This window comes from Volvox carteri (assembly GCF_000143455.1).
Source record: "Volvox carteri f. nagariensis unplaced genomic scaffold VOLCAscaffold_8, whole genome shotgun sequence".
In the NCBI taxonomy this organism is placed as follows: Eukaryota; Viridiplantae; Chlorophyta; class Chlorophyceae; order Chlamydomonadales; family Volvocaceae; genus Volvox; species Volvox carteri.
The window spans coordinates 24223-44237 of NW_003307551.1; the positions used below are offsets into that span (position 1 = coordinate 24223).

The 20015-nt window shown below is 55.1% G+C and overlaps 2 protein-coding genes across 2 annotated transcripts in view; one reads left to right on the forward strand and one right to left on the reverse strand.

The window, feature by feature from the left end:
- Window positions 1-1944: 1944 nt before the first annotated feature.
- VOLCADRAFT_88113 (uncharacterized protein) lies at window positions 1945-14348 on the forward strand (the record flags this gene model as incomplete). The annotated part of the gene is made up of 10 exons (XM_002947780.1): window positions 1945-1986; window positions 2148-2418; window positions 4321-4574; window positions 6664-7774; window positions 7967-8428; window positions 8540-8671; window positions 8923-8997; window positions 9196-9415; window positions 9560-10413; window positions 10468-14348. The coding sequence occupies 10 exons, from the start codon at window positions 1945-1947 to the stop codon at window positions 14346-14348; spliced, it is 7302 nt and encodes a 2433-aa protein (XP_002947826.1).
- Window positions 14349-17707: 3359 nt separating this feature from the next.
- Window positions 17708-20015, reverse strand: part of VOLCADRAFT_88114 (uncharacterized protein) — a gene marked incomplete at both ends in the record, with an annotated part of 3944 nt that continues 1636 nt past the window's right edge. Inside the window, 3 exons of the mRNA XM_002947926.1 lie at window positions 17708-17742; window positions 18039-18190; window positions 19095-19118. Coding sequence (XP_002947972.1) covers window positions 17708-17742; window positions 18039-18190; window positions 19095-19118 — 211 coding nt within the window. The remainder of the gene's footprint in view (window positions 17743-18038; window positions 18191-19094; window positions 19119-20015) is intronic.

The window sequence follows — 20015 nt, forward strand, 5'->3', positions numbered from 1 at the left end:
CAGCAAATCATGAAAACAAACTGATTCACGAATGGGCAGATCGGCCCATTCTTGATGGATGCCAGTATCTAAGAGTGATGAAACGAGTAGTTACGAGATCTGGGTGATTAACTGGCAACACAGGCTGGCAATCATCCCATCATGTGATGCTGAAATGCTGAAAAGACCGGAAAGCAGCTCCAATACGGACTGATATAGGATCGAACCATTACTTGGTACCATATGTGAAGGAACAGGCTCCAGTGGGAGGAAGCATTAGTTCGCTGGGTCTGCAGAGCCCGACATCAGATGCTGGCCGAGAGACAACGGAGACCACATCTAGTCGGTAATGAACACAAATCCCTTACACACATGGAATTGCATACATTTCATGAATGAATAATGAGAGTAAAAGATGCCCTTGTGCTTGCATGTGTGAATCCTGGATCCAGCAGTGCAAGTTGTGATGGAGCTGCCAATCACAAAGGCATTACAGTGTCTGGCATTTAACTCTGCCAAATACATGTAATTTATACTTATAAAATTTGCATTTGGTGTTTGACCACACAAACAACAGCAAAAGTCATCGGCTTTCCTTTGACCGCGAGCTTGCTCAGAAGCTCGGCGGTGCAGCAGTCCCCAATCCTTATCAGACGGGCATATGTCATGTTGAAGCCTGTCGGTTACGTCCAGCAAATTGGAGCCCAGCAGACCCTGGTAATGTCCTCGGTCCTCAAGAATGGCGACGAAGTATCAAAAGCCCTTGCGGGTACCTTGACGGAGGATTGTCTTCTGCAACATGTCATATTCTATGACACATTAGGTGAGAATGAGCTTCCCACGGGAACGGGGGTGTTTGTTGACCCGCCGTCAACATTGGCATTTAAACGTGGTTACCAGCCAGCAGCCGATTTCAACCTGCTTAGCCCTTTCTAAATAAATGCACTGACCTTTCTTTCTTTTTTTGCCAAGATGGCTGGTCTGGTCTGCCCAGTGGCAGTGTGAACCAGCTGCAGGGGTATCTTACGAGAGTAGTGACAGGTGATAGTGATCCAAATGTGCTACCAGAATTTTGCCAGCTGTGAGGACACAACTCGCGTGAGCTGGCCAGTGGAAACACAGTGATGGACTACAACAACAGGGACGCAAACAGCGGGATGCCTGGGACCAGGATTTTGTTGCAGAGATTAATAAAGTCATGGATGAAGTTGTCCAACACAACTTCAATGAGAGGTTCTGTCGGGTAAGGCCCCTAACAGCAGCAGGACGTGTCACTACATACTCATGAAGCACTGACTTGCTTGCAGGCCACAATCAAGGCAGCGATCCTGCCTCTGTCCATCAAGGCACAACTGTACATCGGCTTCTGCACAGAGTGGAAGGATGCCATCGAGTTTGTGTACTGCCACACAAACTGTAAGTGTGGCATTTATCTCTGCTGCAGTTGCATGCTTGAAAACCCCACATAACTGCACAACTCCTTGTATAACATGCAGATGTGCTGTTCAAGTCTGCATTGGACTACTGGGGGATCAGCCAGCTGGGCCTCGAAAAGAGGAAGCGGGCAATCATGGCATCAATTATCCTAGTGGCATTACAAATGTCAAGGCAGCTGTAAGTACATTCCTGCAGTTAGATAGGTCTGACTTAACACAACTGCAATCAGCAGTTTAAAGTCTTGGATTCGATTCCTGGGGATCCTAATTAATCAGGAGCGCGAGGTTATGGCTAATTGCTGAACTGCGGAATTGAGGTCACAATTGATTAATCAGGGTTCGATTGCTGGATTGGTAGTGATTGCTGAACCCTTGGTCTCTTCAGATGTTTGGGTGAATGGATGAGGAGGAGTCCCCCGAATGTCTCTCCATCTGCTAAACTATTAATCCAACAGACTATATGAATTATGCCCATAATCTGCATTTGCAGGGAACCTGCCAGACCCCTGCCATGGCCCCAGCCGTCATGATGGGTGTGATGAACAGTGGTGCCACCAAAGTGCAGCAGCAGGTACATGGTGTATGGGTTATGTGATGTATCATGACAGGTCCTTGTGCATGTAGCAATGGCACATGTCATGCCGTTGCTTGTGGGTTCCTGAATATTGCAGGGCACTAGTATCATGCATTTTGGGCCTTCCGTGTGCTCACATCTTGATGTTCTGCTAGCAGGTCTCAGCTCAGATGGCCATGGCTGCACCGGAGGCGGCTGTGATTGCTGGCAAAACAATTATGGAGCCAGGTGGTTGTGAGCCAGAGGGTGACTCCCTGGAGGACCTGATTGGCGAGAGACTTGACGATGTCATTGCAGAGTATGGGGACACCATGGCGATGGGTGGCACTGGTGGCGGTGCATATGGGATGCCTGACCATGAAACCACCGCCATCACTGCTCACCAGATGCGGGCTGAGCTTGCTGCAGTGAAACAAGCTGCCAGGGCAGGTGCGGTGAAAGAAGCAGCCAAGCTGGGCAAAGGTGGCCAGCAGGGGCCAGCAAGGAAGAGACTGCTGGGGAAGCGCAAGGCGGTGGGTTAGCAGGCATGCAGCAGGATGCTGGAGTTGACAATTTCTGTGACCTGCAGGTGGCATATAGAGAAATGTATGAGGTCAGGCATTACTACTAGTGCACACACTTAAGTCCCTGGAGGTTTAGGGATTGAGACCTGCAAGGAGTGAAGCTCATAGTTCATTATGATAGTGGAAGGCAGTTGTGGTTCAGGAATGTATACGTAGTCGAGCTGCAGGTAATCCGGCTTACTTCATAGGATGTTGCTGGTGGGTGATTTCCCTGAATGATCCACTGAAACATTGAGGTTTGTCACCTTAACGGTGTGGAGTGTTGGAGTACATACATTTATTTGTGATAGCAGACTTGGAGTCTGTAGCCCACAGATTGATGGGTTGCTGGTCATGACTTATAAGCCCACAGTAAACAACTTCTGGGATGTGTGCAAAACATGGGCCAGGGTGGTCATGGAGTGCAGTGTACGACTCATGGAATGACTGCAAAACATGGGCCAGGGTGGTCATGGAGCGCAGTGTACGACTCATGGAATGACTGTAAAACATGGGCCAGGGTGGTCATGGAGTGCAGTGTACGACTCATGGAATGACTGCAAAACATGGGCCAGGGTGGTCATGGAGCGCAGTGTACGACTCATGGAATGACTGCAAAACATGGGCCAGGGTGGTCATGGAGCGCAGTGTACGACTCATGGAATGACTGCAAAACATGGGCCAGGGTGGTCATGGAGCGCAGTGTACGACTCATGGAATGACTGCAAAACATGGGCCAGGGTGGTCATGGAGTGCAGTGTACGACTCATGGAATGACTGCAAAACATGGGCCAGGGTGGTCATGAAGTGCAGTGTACGACTCATGGAATGACTGCAAAACATGGGCCAGGGTGGTCATGGAGTGCAGTGTACGACTCATGGAATGACTGCAAAACATGGGCCAGGGTGGTCATGAAGTGCATTGTTGCATCATGGAATACCATGCACAATATGACCTGGTCATGTTCCGCATATTTATGAGCAGGTACATGACCACCTTTATGACCGCATGGGGTCATAAAGTGCAGCCATGACCGTATACGGTCATTTCGCGGTCCCATGTCATAGATTGTCGTCATGAATCGCATACATTTCATGACCCCAACCAGTCATATCCTGCACTTGCTTATGCAAACTATGAACTGATCCATGACCGGATCCATGACTTAATGACAAATTATGACCGGATCCATGACCACATACATGACCGGATCCATGACTTAATGACAAATTATGACCAGATCCATGACCACATACATGACCAAATCCATGACCAGAAAACACGTCCATGACCAAGTCATTCCCCGAGTGCTGGCAGGCTGGCAGGCTGGCAGGCTGGCAGGCTGGCAGGCTGGCCTACATACACTTAGGGTACTACAAACCCTACATACACTTTGCAATCGTACATAACAATGCCTACGTGGTAGACCAACAGCGGTGTCGTCACATAGCTATTTAACCGCTGAGCCGGTGGTGTTATTATGGCACGCTACTGCTGCACGCAAAACTCCCCCCCCGACACCACACACACTCACACGGCCACACGCACCTGCTGCTGGCTGCTATGCGGTCCTTCTGAATCCAAGTCATACCTGGTCAGTAACCCAGTAAGACGCGGATCCGCAAGGTGTGGACCCAAGTCTTACCTGGTTACTGACCCGGTATGACTTTGATCCACAACGACTGGACAGCAGGGCGGTGTGGTGTAGCCCGGTGTACTACTGTGTGTGTACATATGACATGCTGCATCGCTACCGTACCATGATAACACCACTGCCTCGCCGGACAGCACGACTGTCCCTGCTCCGTGCGCCTTTGACTGCCCTACTTTGCTTACTTGTTGAGGCGGTGGTAACTGCGCTGTTGCCCGTTGTACTCATGCTGCCGCCTCGACTTGGAGGCGGCTTCCAACTGAAGATGAAGGAGCGGCGGCCAGACTCCCGGTCATGGCGGCTGGGCGGTACACAGCACCTATTGCTGCCACGTTGGTTGGCCGTGTTGGTGTTCGGCGTGTTGGTCGTCAGCATCGTTGCCAACGTCATGGTGGCGGTGGCGGCTGGGCAAGATTGTCCGCTGTAGCACTTCGCCTCCACGGCTCGCCTTCAGCTTGATATCTTCATATGCCATGAAGGCCGAAATATTACTGGCGTACGAAAATATCACATCGGTGTGATATCTTCGTATGTCATGCATTCCTCGGCATTCCTGGCCTACGAAGATATCCAACCAAAAGCAAGCCGTGTGCCTAAACTGCTGCAGCGGACGATCCTGCCCAACCCCCACCGCCGCCATGACGTTGGCAGCTATGACCAACGCACCGAACACCAACACGGCCACACAACGTGGCAGCGATATCTCCCGCACGCCTCTGCACGTATTGTACGGCATACCTGCGCTATCCTGCGTACTTGTGCGGCGAACGTCAACGTCTAAGCAGTCGTATGCAGCGTACACCACATGGTCACTATCGTCTGCGAAGTACTCGTCATAGTTCGGTAACTGCTGCATGACAGCGACGACTTCTTCGGCACCGCCAGCTTCTCACACAATACTCATCGTGTGGTGTACACTGCTTACAAGATTGCCGCACTCAACACCATCCACTGCCTGGTGTACTCACGCGTCATGACGACAACGATGCTCCCCTTCGTGCATCCCTTGCACTTGTGAGTTCGACTCCCACACGGGTGTAGTACACGCACGGACCGTCGTACTCCTGCCGCCCAGCCGGGGGACTACGGCCCCCTCGCGGGCGACGCAGCCCGCGTCTAGTATGCTTCATATGCACATATGCTTCATATGCACATATGCACATGTGTTTCGATATGCACGCATGCTTCATATGCAAGCATATGCCGCATGCGATGTGCAATCATATCTGATCTGCAAGCATATACGATCTGCAAGCATATACGATCTGCAAGCAGCGCTGCCTTCCTGCTAGTCGCTTTTTCTAGCTTCGTCTTCTACGTGCCCTTCATGTCTTCTTATCCGCGACACATATCTGCGTCTGCATCTGCGCGTTTCCAGATGTTGTGAAACAAGGCGCGGAAAGGCTGCATCTGCGACACAATGCGACAAGCTTTTCTGTACAGTTCAGCTATGGACGTTGCGCGCAATTCAGCTGCTTGACCGAATCACGCAATTGCGCACGTGTGCCGAAGCGCGCGATTCGCACACCTCTAAATGCGCGATTGAACGTGCAATTCAGCATGCAATTCGCCGCGGGATTCAGCGCGCGCTTTGGCGCACAATTCGATGCGCGCTTCAGCGCGTGCTTCGATTCTGCGTCGGAATTATTGTCGTACGCGCTTCGTGCAGCGCCGTTCTTCGGTTGTAAGCTTTGACGATTCTCGCAATTCCGCAATGCCGAAATATTTTCCAGTTTTTTGCTTTTTCTTTTCGCTTTTTTTTGCGTTCTTCGCCGTTCACGACCTCGTATTGTCGTACGCGCTTCATACAGCGCCGTTCTTCGGTTGTAAGCTTTGACGATTCTCGCAATTCCGCAAGGCCGAAATATTTTCCAGTTTTTTGCTTCTTCTTTTCGCTTTTTTCCGCGTTCTTCGCCGTTCACAACCTCGTATTGTCGTACGAGCTTCATACAGCGCCTTTCTTCGGTTGTAAGCTTTCACGGTTCTCGCAATTTCGCAAGGCCGAAATATTTTCCAATTTTTTGCTTCTTCTTTCCGCTTTTTTTCGCGTTCTTCGCCGTTGACGACCTCGTATCCTTAACGGCTGAATTAGTATACGTGTTCGCTTCGTCGGGTCTGCCTTCATGTCGGATCAGTCGCCTGCTTCGAAACGACTCCGGCTTGGCTCGCTGGCGGACGGCTTCCGTGGAAGAATACGTCCGTTCGCTGATTTGAGTACGGGCCGTGCACCTGAGCAGCAGCAGCATGCCGCAGCACAGCAGACAGCCGTGCGAATGAATTCAGCGGGGCCTGCAGAGGCTGCTGCTGCAGATACGCAGCTGGAGGGGCAGCACCAGGATGCTGATCCTTCTGCTGCAGAAGTACGGGAGAGATGGCGGCGGCAGAAAGCTGCGCAGCGTGCGGCAGCCCTTCCTGAGCTACGGTTGTTGCAGCGGCAGCAGGATGCTGCACGGCACGCAGCTGCACGTGCTGATCCAGAGGTGAGGGTGCAGCAGCAGCTGCGTGATGCTGCACAGCATGCAGCTTCACGTGCTGACCCGGAGGTAAGGGCCCTCCAGCAGCAGCGGAACACAGCACAGCATGCGGCTGCACGTGCTGACCCGGAGGTAAGGGCGCTCCAGCAGCAGCGGAACACAGCACAGCATGCGGCTGCACGTGCTGACCCGGAGGTAAGGGCGCTCCAGCAGCAGCGGAACACAGCACAGCATGCGGCTGCACATGCTGACCCGGAGGTAAGGGCACTCCAGCAGCAGCGGAACACAGCACGGCATGCAGCTGCACGCCAGGTGCAGCTGCGTAACCAGCAGGCCGCCCCTAGGGACACACTATTGGCTCGCATGCACCGTCTTCTGCGCTTCACGGACCTTCATCGTGATGCCGCCATTGACTTGCCCGACTTCCTTTTGGCGATTCCAGAGGGCCGCGTGCAGGACCTTCCTGGCGGTCAGTTACCGCCTGACAGGCAGGTCCCATACACAGTGCAGCTGCAATGTGCATCGACCATGGCTGTTGCCTTGCGCCGGCGCATGCCTTCCCGTGTCTGTGCTGTGTGCTCGGAAGTGTGCTCGGAGGACCAGTCGACGGTGCTGCCCTGGATGGAGATCCCCAACGTCGACATTCTACGTGCAGACGTCATGTGCACGGACGCTGTGCAGCGCTGGGGACGTACTCTGGTGTGGCGGCGGATGGCGCGTACAGCTCAGGGAGAAGCACCGCCACCGCCTGATCCGGTCCTGCCAGCTCGGTATCGTGTTAGCCGGGCTGAGCGGGTTGCTGCTGTGGATGATGATGGAGCAGGCAGGCTGGTAGATGATGCAGCGGAAGGAGCATTGGAGATGGGTGGTGATGCTCCGGAGACTGGTGATTTAGAGGCAGCGGCGGCTGAGCAGGAGCCGCCCGAGCAACTTCCGCCGGACCAACAGCCGCATCCTCCACGGGTGCTGCCCAGAGCCTGCCTTGACGACCCAGCTAGTGTGGAGGTGCCGTACTGCATGCGGTTAGAGCCGGATCTGCCCAACTGCACTATGCTGGTCGGCGACGGTGTTGCAGAACGCATCTTCATATGCAACGCCTGCCACAAGGCCTTGAGTGGTAAGTCAGTTTGTGCTGCATGCTGTTCGTCGTGTCTATGAGGTATAACTCAGTGCGGCACATTCTGCCTGCGTCTGTTCTGCTCCATTCATCTGCAGCATGTGCTTGCCTCTCCTGCCTTTGCTGCCCACTTTCCTATTGATTCCCTAGTCGTCTCGGACCTACTTGCCTGTGCTTGCCCCCCTCCTACAGCCCGACGAGTTCCCGAAGCTGCGCTGGCGCGCCTGGACCCTGGCGATGTGCCGCACGTCAACCATCTGGGCGACCCTCTGCCGTCGCCCACTTTCCTGGAGGGGCAGCTTCTGGGCCGCGGCCGCATCATCCAGCAGTTGCTCATCATGTACCTGGCAGACCGACCGCCGGACGTCTTCCCGCGTGCTGTGAAGACTCACGGCATTGGGGTCGTAAATCCTGACCCGAATATGCTGCGAGGACAGCTGCCGGCGCGGGCGTCCGACCTGGCCGGCGCTATCACGGTCGTGTGTGTCGACCAGGTTCACAGCCGGGCGGAGCTGCTGGAACGCGTGCGAAAGGTGCCAGGTCTACAGGTGCGAGGGCAGGTCATCGTCGCCTGGGTCCGTTTCTTACAGCACAACGACGAGGAGGAGCTGGCTATCGATGAGGATGCTCTGCAGGAGTATGAGCGCATGGGCTGTGCTGCAGGCGTGCCGGACGAAATCTTGCATGCCGCCCTTGCGCCTACGGATCCGGAGGTGGCGAACGTCCTCCGCACCACCTTCCTGCACGACCGCACGGGTGCGGCAGGTGTGCGGCAGTTCCAGGACGTGGTGGAAGCGGCTGTTCGTGATGGCAATCTTGCCGATGCAGCTGCGGCACCTGACGTGGATCCTGCAGGACCCGTGCAACCTACGCTGGCGGATCCGACCCCGAATGCAGGTATGTTCTTTTGTTGCTGTGTTTATGCGAGCTGTTGTGTGCCCTCTGTTTTCGTGTTGCCCTCTTACTGCGCTTTGTGCACCGGGCAGCCGCTGCCGCCGCTGCCCCGTGCGTCAAGAGTGCGCTCCTCTTGTGCTGACTGATCTCGATGCGCAGCCTGACCCGCTGGATAAGCTGGACTCTTGCAGCACCCTCGCCTGTCCTGCTAGTGATGTATCCTACTACTCCGCTGTATGTATTCTTGAGTGCAGGGCATGACCCTGGACCGGGGCCATTCACCGCCATCCTGCGTGGACCTGCCGACCAGCCAGTTGAAGGTGCACCAGGTGCGTGCATTCTCTTGCTTGGCTGAGCATAGGGCTAACACATCTTCGCTCATTTGTAACGCGTTCGAGACGCTTCGATTTCGCTTTTGTCCAGCCTATGCACACACCATGCTGCATTTACCGCCGTTGCTGCACCATGCTATCAGCGTGAATTGCATCCTGACCCAGCTCTTGCGCATCTGTCGTCTGATCATGCAGTCGATCCGACAGCTGCCACTCTGGACGAGCTGGAGCTGATCCTGCCACAGCCGTCGAATGTTGGCGATGATGGCAGCGAAATCGATCGCTTCCCAGGCCGAGTGGAGGACCTTCTGACTGGCCGCGCACGGCTTGCGTTTGCGGCTGGTGGCCGTGACAGCCACGTGCTGGATGACCGTCATCCCGCCATCCTCACCCTCTGCTTCCCCCAGTCCTTCCCGTACGGCTTTTCTGGTCAGCGCCCCCGCGGCATGTCTTTTCCGGCGTATTGTCGCCACCTGCTGCACCGTGTGCCGCGGACACAATTCGGCGGCAACCTCATGCTGCTGGCACGCATGTACGACATCTGCATGCGCCACTAAAGCATGGCGCAAGTGGGCATCACCATGAACATGCGGCCGCATCTTGGTGAACCGGCGGCGTGTGTGCCGCGTGATGTCATCCGTGCTATGGGCACCATACTGGCGCTGCCGTATCGGCACTCACAGCGGCGGCAGTTGCTTGCGCAGCAGTCGCCGCTGGTTAAGGCACTGGTGGAGGGGGCCCGCCTCAGTACTCTGCGCCTCGACCTCACAGACGCGTACTACAACGGTGCCCGATCCAAGATGCGTGCAGCCGCCCTCACCATTGGCTGGCCTCCGCTGTTCTTCACCGTAAATCCGGCAGATATGCACGCAGCCTGTGCAGTCGTGGCCTCCGGACAGGTGTTGGACTTCGACGATGACGGACGACCGCAACATATCCCGAGCACGGTGGAGAAGTGGCGGCGTGTGAAGGATGACCCGTACAGTTGCGCCGCCCTGCTGGTGGCCACCAAGGAGGTTCTGGTGGAGGAGCTCTTCGGCTTCGCGCCGGGCGCCATGCAGCAGACGAACCCGCGCTGCTTCTGTGGGCTCACGTTTGAGGTGGCGGTCAAGGTGGAGCAGAGCGGCTGCCTTGCCCTGCACATCCACGGTGTTGCGCATGTGGCCACGTTCGCAGTCGAGCGCCTTCAGGCACTGTTCAGTGGACCCAACTGCCGAGCGCTGGCCCTGGCATACGCCCTGTGCGCCATGTGGTATCCCTCGCCGTACTATGACCCTTTCACCCGCGGTGCAGAACACTACATCATGGACATGACCGTCGAAGAGGCCCAGCAGCATGGCCGTGCACCTCCGCCCGTGGACAAGTCCTGCCCGCCTGCAGCGTACGATTTTGGCAGGCTCGCCGGCTGTGCAGGTGGCGGACTCCCGCCGCCTCCCCGGCACACTGCTTGCCGTGCGCACCACGCAGCCGTCATTTGCAGCACGCTTACTCATACGCATAACGACACGTGCAAGCGACACGGCTGCCGTGGCACAGATGATAGCTGTGGCATGGCGTTCCCGCGTGTCCTGCGCAGCGCCTTCCAGTGGATTGGCACCGGCGGCCTCTTCCTTCTGCCACGATTGGGCCTGAACATTGTACCGCATATGCCAGCTGCAGCGCTGGCATTTGGGTGCAACCAGCTGTTTACTCTGGCGTGCGAGGTGGATCGCGTCTACACGGCAGAGGCAGCAGCGCAACTGGCCCGCCCTGAAGATGAGCGGGGGGACTGTGTGCTGCTGCAGCCTGCTGCTGACCGCGCCCGCGACTCTGCCTACTACAGCACGAAGTACACTGGCAAGAGCATCAACGACAGCCAGGCGCAGCTGACGTGCAACGCTCTTACCCGAGTGCAGGACTTCCTGCTGGCTGGAAGGACGCCGAATCCGGGTGCCAGTGGGCCCACCGCCTTTGGCAACATGTGTGCCACTGTGCATCGCATGACCGCTGCCATTACGGCTGGTATGGCGCTTGTCGCCATGAAGCTGGACGGCCATTCCACATTCGAGGCGACGTTCGAGTGCGCATACCTGCAGGTAGACGCGTTCACAGCGCTATCTGCGGGCGCCGACCAATCTCCTGAGGTGGCGACCACAGCGGCGGTGCTGGTGGAGGCCGAAGAGCAAGAGGGCTACACGGTGACCAACGCCGTGCATAACTACGTGCTGCGGGGGGAAGAACTCAGCGGCCTGGACTGCAGCGTGTACAACCTATCCTCCAACTATGAGGTCCGACGTGTGCCGCCAGCTCAGCACCCGCACCGAGAGCGATTGGGTCTACAGAGTCCGGTGGCAGTTCGACGCCGCAAGCGCACTACCCCGGCCACACCCATAACCGCCCCTGTGCCTGCCCCTGTGCCTCTGCTGACTGCAGCCCCGGCCCCTCCTCCTGAGCCACCTGCTCCTACAGCTGCAGCGACACTCGACCAGCCAACGTCTCAGACAGCCACGGAGCTGCCCCGCCTGGTGGCCTTCCACGGCACGCATCCGCTGTACAGAACACATGTCCACATCCGCCTGCCGCGGCCGCGATATGTACAGCTTGGAGGCTCTCTTCCCCGCCGGCCCCGCCCTGGCACCTCTGCTGCGGGCATGGCGCAGTACTACGCGTTTGTCCTGGGTACTTTTAAAGCTCACCGGGGTCAGCCCATCCCCCCCGGGCTGAGTGTAAAGGAAGCCTACGACACCTGGTGGGCAGAGCTGGGCACTACCGAGGCAGGTCGCTCATACCAAGCGTACGTGACGGTGCTGCTGGACAACATCGAAGAGGACCACGCTGGGAAAGCCCGCCGTCAGGCGGAGTACAACCAGCGGCGCCGCCAGCAGCGTGCAGCAGCGGCAGCAGCTGCGCTGCCTGAAGGTGACAGCACGAGCGCTTCGGATGGAGATACCGATGATGGCATCCACGGGCATCTCAGGCCTGATCCTGAAACACAGCTGCCTGCCGAGGACCAGCTGGAGCACTTCGTGTACATCCCAGGTCAGGAGTATCCGACGGCTGGCACCGACCTCGCCGCCGTCGCTCTTACGGACCTGTTTGACTGCACCAACGCTGCTGGCGTGTATGCCTATGATGCAGCACGACGCTGCCGAGCCCCGGCCCTAGCGGACGGCCATGGTGCAGGCAGCGATCGTTTCAGCCGTCGGATCACACCAGCGGACCTGCCCCTCCTGACTGAGGCAGCAAAGCGTCTGAAGCGGTATCTCGTTGCAGCAGCAGCCGGCACTGTTGAGGCAGATGGGGGCGCCCACGCGGGACTGACGGCCACACCTGAGATGGATACCCCTCATGTCGAGCTGCACCGCCCCACCAGCAGACCCCTGGTCGCCATCGTGCGCATGCCTGGCACTCCTGAGCGGACTGAACAGGCTCGCATGCCCCTCTATGTGCACCTCCCCCAGCCGCCCAGCATCGACGACACCATCGAGCTGTTCACGCTTGCCCCCCACCAGGCCGTGCCCTTCATGCTCATGGCTCGGTACTTCGATCGCCGCGATGAGCCCAACCCTGGCGACCCACCGCAGATGCTTGTGGAGGGCAAGCCCGGTACCGGAAAGAGCCAGTTCGTACAAGCGCTCCTGTGGTACACCTTCCAGCATGGCTGCCCGCACTGGGCGGCCACCTGCACCTACTCATGGGCTGCTGCAACTGCCTTCAGCACGCCGGTACATCGCAGCCTCTCTACCCACGCCATGTTCGCCCTATCTGCTGGCAGCAACCGAGCGGACAGCGTCAGGAAAGGCAGCGCAGCCAGCCTACAGGTGCATCGTAATGTCGGCGATGGTGCGCTCATCATTGACGAGATTGGCATGAACAGCCTGGACCACCTGGGTGCATGCAACCAGTCCTGCACCCGTCACCTGTTACCGCCACCACATCTCGCCGGCGACCACCCCGCCGCCACCATCTTCAGCGGCCGTCCCAGCGCCAACACTGGCGACGAGTTCCAGCACCCGAAGCCAGGTGGCCCGCCCCTCTACCGGTACGCCGCTGCTGTGGAATGCAACCCCCAGTTCTCGCCCTCTGTCCCAACCGCGCAACCTCTGCACGGAGAGGAGGCCAACGATGGCGACCCTAATGAGGCCGCCGCTGGATCTCAAGGCGGTCAGCAGCAACCCGAAGCAGCAGCACGCCGGCCCCGGGCTGTCCCGCAGACTCAGAGCTGCATACTCGAGGGCTTCCGGGTTTACCGATCCCTGGCTAAGACGGTCTTCTTGCTGGAGAAGCAGCAGCGCCAGGACAGCAGCCCCTCTGGTCGTCGCCTGACAGAGTACGCCTCTATGTTCGGCGGTGAGCCAGCCACCGAGCAGCGCATAGCCGAGATGGTCGACGACCTCAACAGCCGCGCCATCGTCGACTTGGCCGACCTGGCGCACCTCGAGCCGCGCGTCGTGCTGCAGAGGAACGAACCACGCCACACACTCAACACCCGGCTCATCATGCTGGAGGCACAGCGCAAGAATCAGCGCCTTGTGGTGTGGAATGCGGATCACGTCCCTGTCCAGAAGCGCGGTGCTGCTGTGGAACCGGCCCTGACACACGTGGAGAAAGCAGTTGCGATGCGGATCAAGGATCACGAGTTTGGCCACACCACCGCCGACACGTGGTACTACCATGGCGCCCGATACATCCTCCTTGATACGACAGCTGCCGATGCCGGAGCGAGCCACAACAACGAGGTGGAAGCCTGCGGCCTGCTTGAGGATGGCCGCGAGCCAGCCGATGACGGCCGTGGCCCCTACCGCCGGCTCAAGTACCTTCCAGCGGCCGTCATTGTGCGGCCTATAAGCGGCCACATCCCCGGCACCGTGCTGCAGGGCCTTGGAGACTACGCCAGCAGGGGTGGTGCCTTCATCCTGTCACCCCGGGCGTCTTGCATTGCCGAGGTGGAGATGCCTGCCGCCGGGTATGGCACCATCACAAAGCAGATCCGGCGCCTGAACGTGCCGCTCGGCGACCGCCAGGCGGTCACCGATTACTTCGTGCAAGGCCGCAGCTTCAAAGACGAGTGCTGGCTGGTGGATCTCGCTGTCCCACCCAACAGCATCAAGCGCGCCACCCTGTATGTGCTGCTGACCCGCTTCAAGACGCTGGACCACGTCCGTCTGCTCCGGCCGCTCTACACTACACCGCATGAGCGCAAGAGGATAATCAAGCAGTTCCTCAGCGCGACTAACCTCGAGCCGGACCTGGCCGCCAACCTGCGCCTGCTGAAGCAGGCAGCGCGCGAGATGGAGCAGCGCTATACAGCCGAGTTCGAGCATGCGCGACAGCTGGAAGCGCGGTGGACCCGCCCGGTCCAGGACTAGTTGAGTTGAGTTGAGTTGAGTTGAGTTGAAACCACGACCCGCCACTGTACGGCGTTAAATGACAGCGTCCGGAGTAAGGGGGACACTCCGGACGACACGCTCGCTCCCTACGGGCAGGAATGGGGAGCCGCCCACCAATGTGTGGAGCCCCCTGCGGGTTCGACTCCCGCGCGAGCGCTTCACAGGATAGATCCGCGTGCTAGACTCCGCAATCTCTTGTGTGTAAGTGTGTGTAAGTGTGTAAGCTAAAGCGCGCTGTTCGCGCAAGTGGGCCGTACAGCTTGCGGCCCTTACAAGCACGACACATACTGTCCGCGCAATGCAGGAATTAGCCATCAGCCAGCACAGGAGCTACGGCCCACTCGCGCGAACAGCGCGCTCTAGTGTGAATGTAAATGTATCTGCCCTGTTACCACATAGCTGGTCTTGGGCTTTCTTCTCTGCCTATCTCAGCAGACTGCTAATGGTACTGCGGAGACAGGATGAGTTACTGGGATCTATGCAGTGTGGCCCCGGGCACCGATGCTTCCTAGCAGGGCTAGGTCGCCGTAGCTCCCACGTAATAATGGGTAAGCGGAGGCCTTAGCCCGATACGCCGTCTGTCTGTCCATCTGTCCACCCGCGCAGGTTCAATCCCCGGCGCGCGCGCGTCTTTTTTTTTGCGCGCTTTTTTTCCTTTTTTCTCTTCGTATGCTTCGTATGCTTCATATGCTTCATATGCTTCGTATGCTTCGTGTGCTTCATATGCTTCATATGCACATATGCATCCTATGCGATATGCGATATGCAGCGCTAGCAGATCGCAAACTTCAACGTGCAGACTTCAACACACGCACTTCACCATACGTGCACACGCACATATGCTTCGTATGCTTCGGACGCGCGCGGAGTGACTGCCGTACGCGCTTCATACAGCGCCGTTCTTCGCTTGTAAGCTTTGTGTTTCATATGCACAAATGCTTTATATGCAATCATATGCCACATGCGATGTGCAATCATATGTGATCTGCAAGCATATACGATCTGCAAGCATATGCGATCTGCAAGCATATGCCAGATGCGATCTGCAAGCATATGCCACATTCGATGTGCAAGCATATGCGAACTGCAAGCATATGCGATCTGCAAGCATATGCAATCTGCAACCATATGCCAGATGCGATCTGCAAGCATATGCCACATTCGATGTGCAAGCATATGCAATCTGCAAGCATATGCGATCTGCAAGCATATGCGATCTGCAAGCATATGCAATCTGCAAGCATATGCCAGATGCGATCTGCAAGCATATGCCACAAGCATATGCCACATTCGATGTGCAAGCATATGCGATCTGCAAGCATATGCAATCTGCAAGCATATGCAATCTGCAAGCATATGCCTGCTGCGATCTGCAAGCATATGCCACATTCGATGTGCAAGCATATGCGATCTGCAAGCATATGCGATCTGCAAGCATATGCAATGCGATCTGCAAGCATATGCAATCTGCGAGCATATGCCAGATGCGATCTGCAAGCATATGCCACATTCGATGTGCAAGCATATGCGATATGCAAGCCTATGCGATCTGCAAGCATATGCGATCTATGCTATGCTGTGATATGCCGTACGCGCTGTGCTATGCTACGCTATGCCGTACACGCTATGATATGCCGTACGCGCTTGCGACAGCGCCGTGCAACGCGCAATTTAGCGTGCAATTCAGCGTGCAATTCAGCCCACATGGCTCAGATATGCACATATGCACATATGCACATATGCACATATGCACATATGCACATATGCACATATGCACATATGCACATATGCACATATGCACGTATGCACGTATGCACATATGCACGTATGCACATACGCTTCATATGCACATATGCACATATGCTTCATATGCACATATGCACATGTGTTTCATATGCACAGATGCTTCATATGCAAGCATATGCCACATGCGATGTGCAATCATATGTGATCTGCAAACATATACGATCTGCAAGCATATACGATCTATGCTATGCTGTGATATGCCGTACGCGCTATGCTATGCTACGCTATGCCGTACGCGCTATGCTATGCCGTACGCGCTTGCGACAGCACCGTGCAACGCGCAATCTAGCGTGCAATTCAGCGTCAGCCAGCAACGGAGCTACGGCCCACTCGCGCGAACAGCGCGCTCTAGTAATGCGCTGGTGTGAAGTTGGTTGGAGGTTGACACAGATGGGAGGGGGCTTTAGCTCAGTGGTAGAGCGCGCGCTTCGCATGCGTGAGGTCACCGGATCGATCCCGGTAAGCTCCAAAGCACTGCACAGGCACGCGCCGGATCGGGCCATGAGGAGACCATTTTTCCGTGTGCACGTGCCGACATGGATTTGTCCAGACGTTTGTCTGAATTCGCTCAATTGTATAAAATAACTACGACTAGGTCTCTGGCCAAAGCTACTACGTTGTCAAAAAAGGTTCTTGTTGGAGTAGGTTAGGTCCCCCTTCGGTAATGTCGTTTTACTAGTAGCTCTTTCCCCGAAGGGGGGATGCCGTAGTTCCTAATGTAGTAGGCATATGGACAGAGCCTAGTTGTAGTTTAACTACATTACTAGTTACCCTTCGGGATTAGCGGAGCCAACATTAACGAGGGCTTTGCCCCACCGAACTACGTTGTGTCAACCTGCGGCCGAAAGGACAAACTCAGCAGCTTCAGTCGCTATTTTAGTCCACAAGACTGGTGTCTTTGTTGTGAACTAAGCCGTGGCGTTGGGCGGAAAGCAGATGTACATAACAGAGGACGGAGAGGGGCTTTAGCTCAGTGGTAGAGCGCGCGCTTTGCATGCGTGAGGCCACCAGTTCAAACCCGGTAAGCTCCAAGAAACAAATGCAGATCGAAGACATTATAACATGTTACTATACTATGAGGGTTGTTTAAATAAAAGGAGTTAAATGAGCCTGTGGTCGTATGATTCCATCTCTTAAAATCTCGACTCGATTGTATTGCGCGGTTAGCAGGTACGGGGAATGCACCCCACGATCATGTAACACGCACAGATGCAACACACACACTATACATATAGAATACTCTTGCTGAACATTCAGCCGCCACGTGTCAGGACGGGAACAAGAAGAGAAGCAAAGTAGATGATCTTGTCTTGCACAGAAAAATAGATGTGTATATGATCTATTTATTGTATCATATGTGTATATATATGTGATATGATAAACAATTAAAACACACATATATATATATGTATATTATTTATATTGGTATGGGTGTGCACTCGGTGCTTCATCATATCACTCGATGGTGTATGGGTGATAGGCGACATGCCAGTCCTCTTTCAAAGGACTCATCGAAGTGGAGCATTTATATTTTATCCTCGGGTCCCGATGATCATACCACATCCATCTGCATCATGACATCATGCGTCGCGTGACGACTGGCTGACACAGCATGCAGGGATATGTTCACTTCAGTTCATTAGGTAAAGCGCAATCCTACCTGGGTATCCACTTCGATGTTCCCTTCTGAGTGCACGAATTATCTTCATATCATAGTGTCATAGTGTGGATGTGTTACTTCACTTCACAAATCTGATGGACATACATACCCACGCACGAAGTAGTGTCCATTCTGGCGGCCAGTTGACATTTCGCAACGCCATACACACACATACATACACATACATACACATACATACACACCGAGCGGATGCAGGCGATTGAGAACTGAATACTGTAGCAACTGCCGTACAGTATAACACATGTACATCAGCAAAGTGCATGCATGCACTTTTTTCACAAGCTCCTGTCCGAAACCATGCCACTGTTGGATGCAGGAGTCGTCTGTTCGACTCCTGCAAAGTACAACACGGGTGCAGGGTAAATGGAGATCAGGATGTAACTTCCCTCAGCATCAACCATGGATCATCACATCGTAATAGAGTATATGCATGTAGCTGTCGCTGACTGGCAACCCTAAGTTAACAGAGTCTGATGAATTCGAACCTGATGATGATATGGGTGCTGAACCATAAATCATCAGGTGGTGTGGATGCTAGACCTTGAAAAGTCACTGGTGTGGATGCTAGACCTTGGAAAGTCACTGGAAGTCAGCAAGAACGTTGGCATGGCTGACAAGGATGAGGATGCCTCAAAACATTGGCGAAGGTACAGGGACTGCCAGGCGAGTAGTCAAAGATGACGCTTTGACTTCCCTCTTCAGCTGTTTGATACGATTATTAATGTACATTCCCCTAGGCCTGGCGAGCTCATACTGTTGCATGGATGGGTTGGGGAATATCAGAGAATGCGTTTTAGCAGCATGCAGTTGCTCACAGCAGAGTTTTACTACTGCTTCTGCTACATTGTGCCCGTTGCAAATATGCAACACAGTTTGGTCCGACACATCGGCAGAGCAGAAGAGTCAAGCCAAACTTAGTTACCTACTTTCCTTTCCGTTCAATGGACCGCACACTTGCACAATCTGCGAATTGCTAGGAACGAACTAGCGACCTCTAGATCTTCAGTCTAGCGCTCTCCCAACTGAGCTAAATCCGCACGGTCTTCGATCAAGCAGCTCATACATGTACTGTGAGATATGAGACCATCACATTGCGTGATGTGAGAGGTAACGGGCCCTGATTTGTAGCATCGCATCAGCTCCTGCAAGCCGCTTGCTTGCTTGGCTACTATATGTACACATGTCAACTACCCTTCCTTGGCGACGATGCAAGATAGAGCAGCGTGCGACTGACTTACCGGAGGATGGAGATATTATTGATCCTGGGGGAGAGGGGGGACGAATGCCTGGATTTCCAGAAGCAGGGATGGAAGGTGTGGGCCTGCCTGTAGCAGTTTCATGCATGGCAAGGCGAGATGATAGCATTAGCTGGAAGGCAAACAGCAGGTGACAAGGTATGATCCAGTTAGGCTGGATGGATTGGTGCTGCTGGAAGGATTGGCTCTGCTCCAGACATGCACAGCAAATGTGCTAAGGCTGCAGCATCGTGTCCCTGCTGGAAGGTTCAAGGATGGATCCTGACAAAGAGCAGGAGAATATAATTCCTATACCAATTAATTCCAGCGCTGATGCACCCCCAAATGATGATGCACAGTGATGGATTCGAATACAGTGACCAATGTTCCATTATGATAGAGTATGCATGTATACATATACTGCATAGCTGCTGCTGACCGAGAAATCTCTATGCCTGGACAACCTGAAAAGAAGGCTGGACACATGTGAAGAGGCACTGCTGATATGACATGGACTGGCAACTCTACTGCCCAAAGGGTAGGACTAGGTAGGGACAATTGCAAGCTGGTGTGGTGGGGACACACCGGTGAGGGCCTAAGACAGACACCTTCAGAGCGAGGGCAAGGAGTGTAAAAGCTGTTGTACAGTACAGCACCCACACCATACATACATACATATACATGCTGGAGTGCATGTCTTCCCAGCATCTCGAGAGGCCTTTTTGGTGGCCAGCTAATACATACACATACACTGGGGGGATGGCTGCAGTCTGCTTCAGATCAGGCCTATATACTGCCAGCCATCATGAGCCATACCTCCTGTATGTCTGACCAGTACAGCGAGTACTTCCAGTGTAAACCCCTGTCCCACGCAGCCTGGCTTTGCGCATGTGATGAGCCACGAGCAATTCAATACGGTGCGAG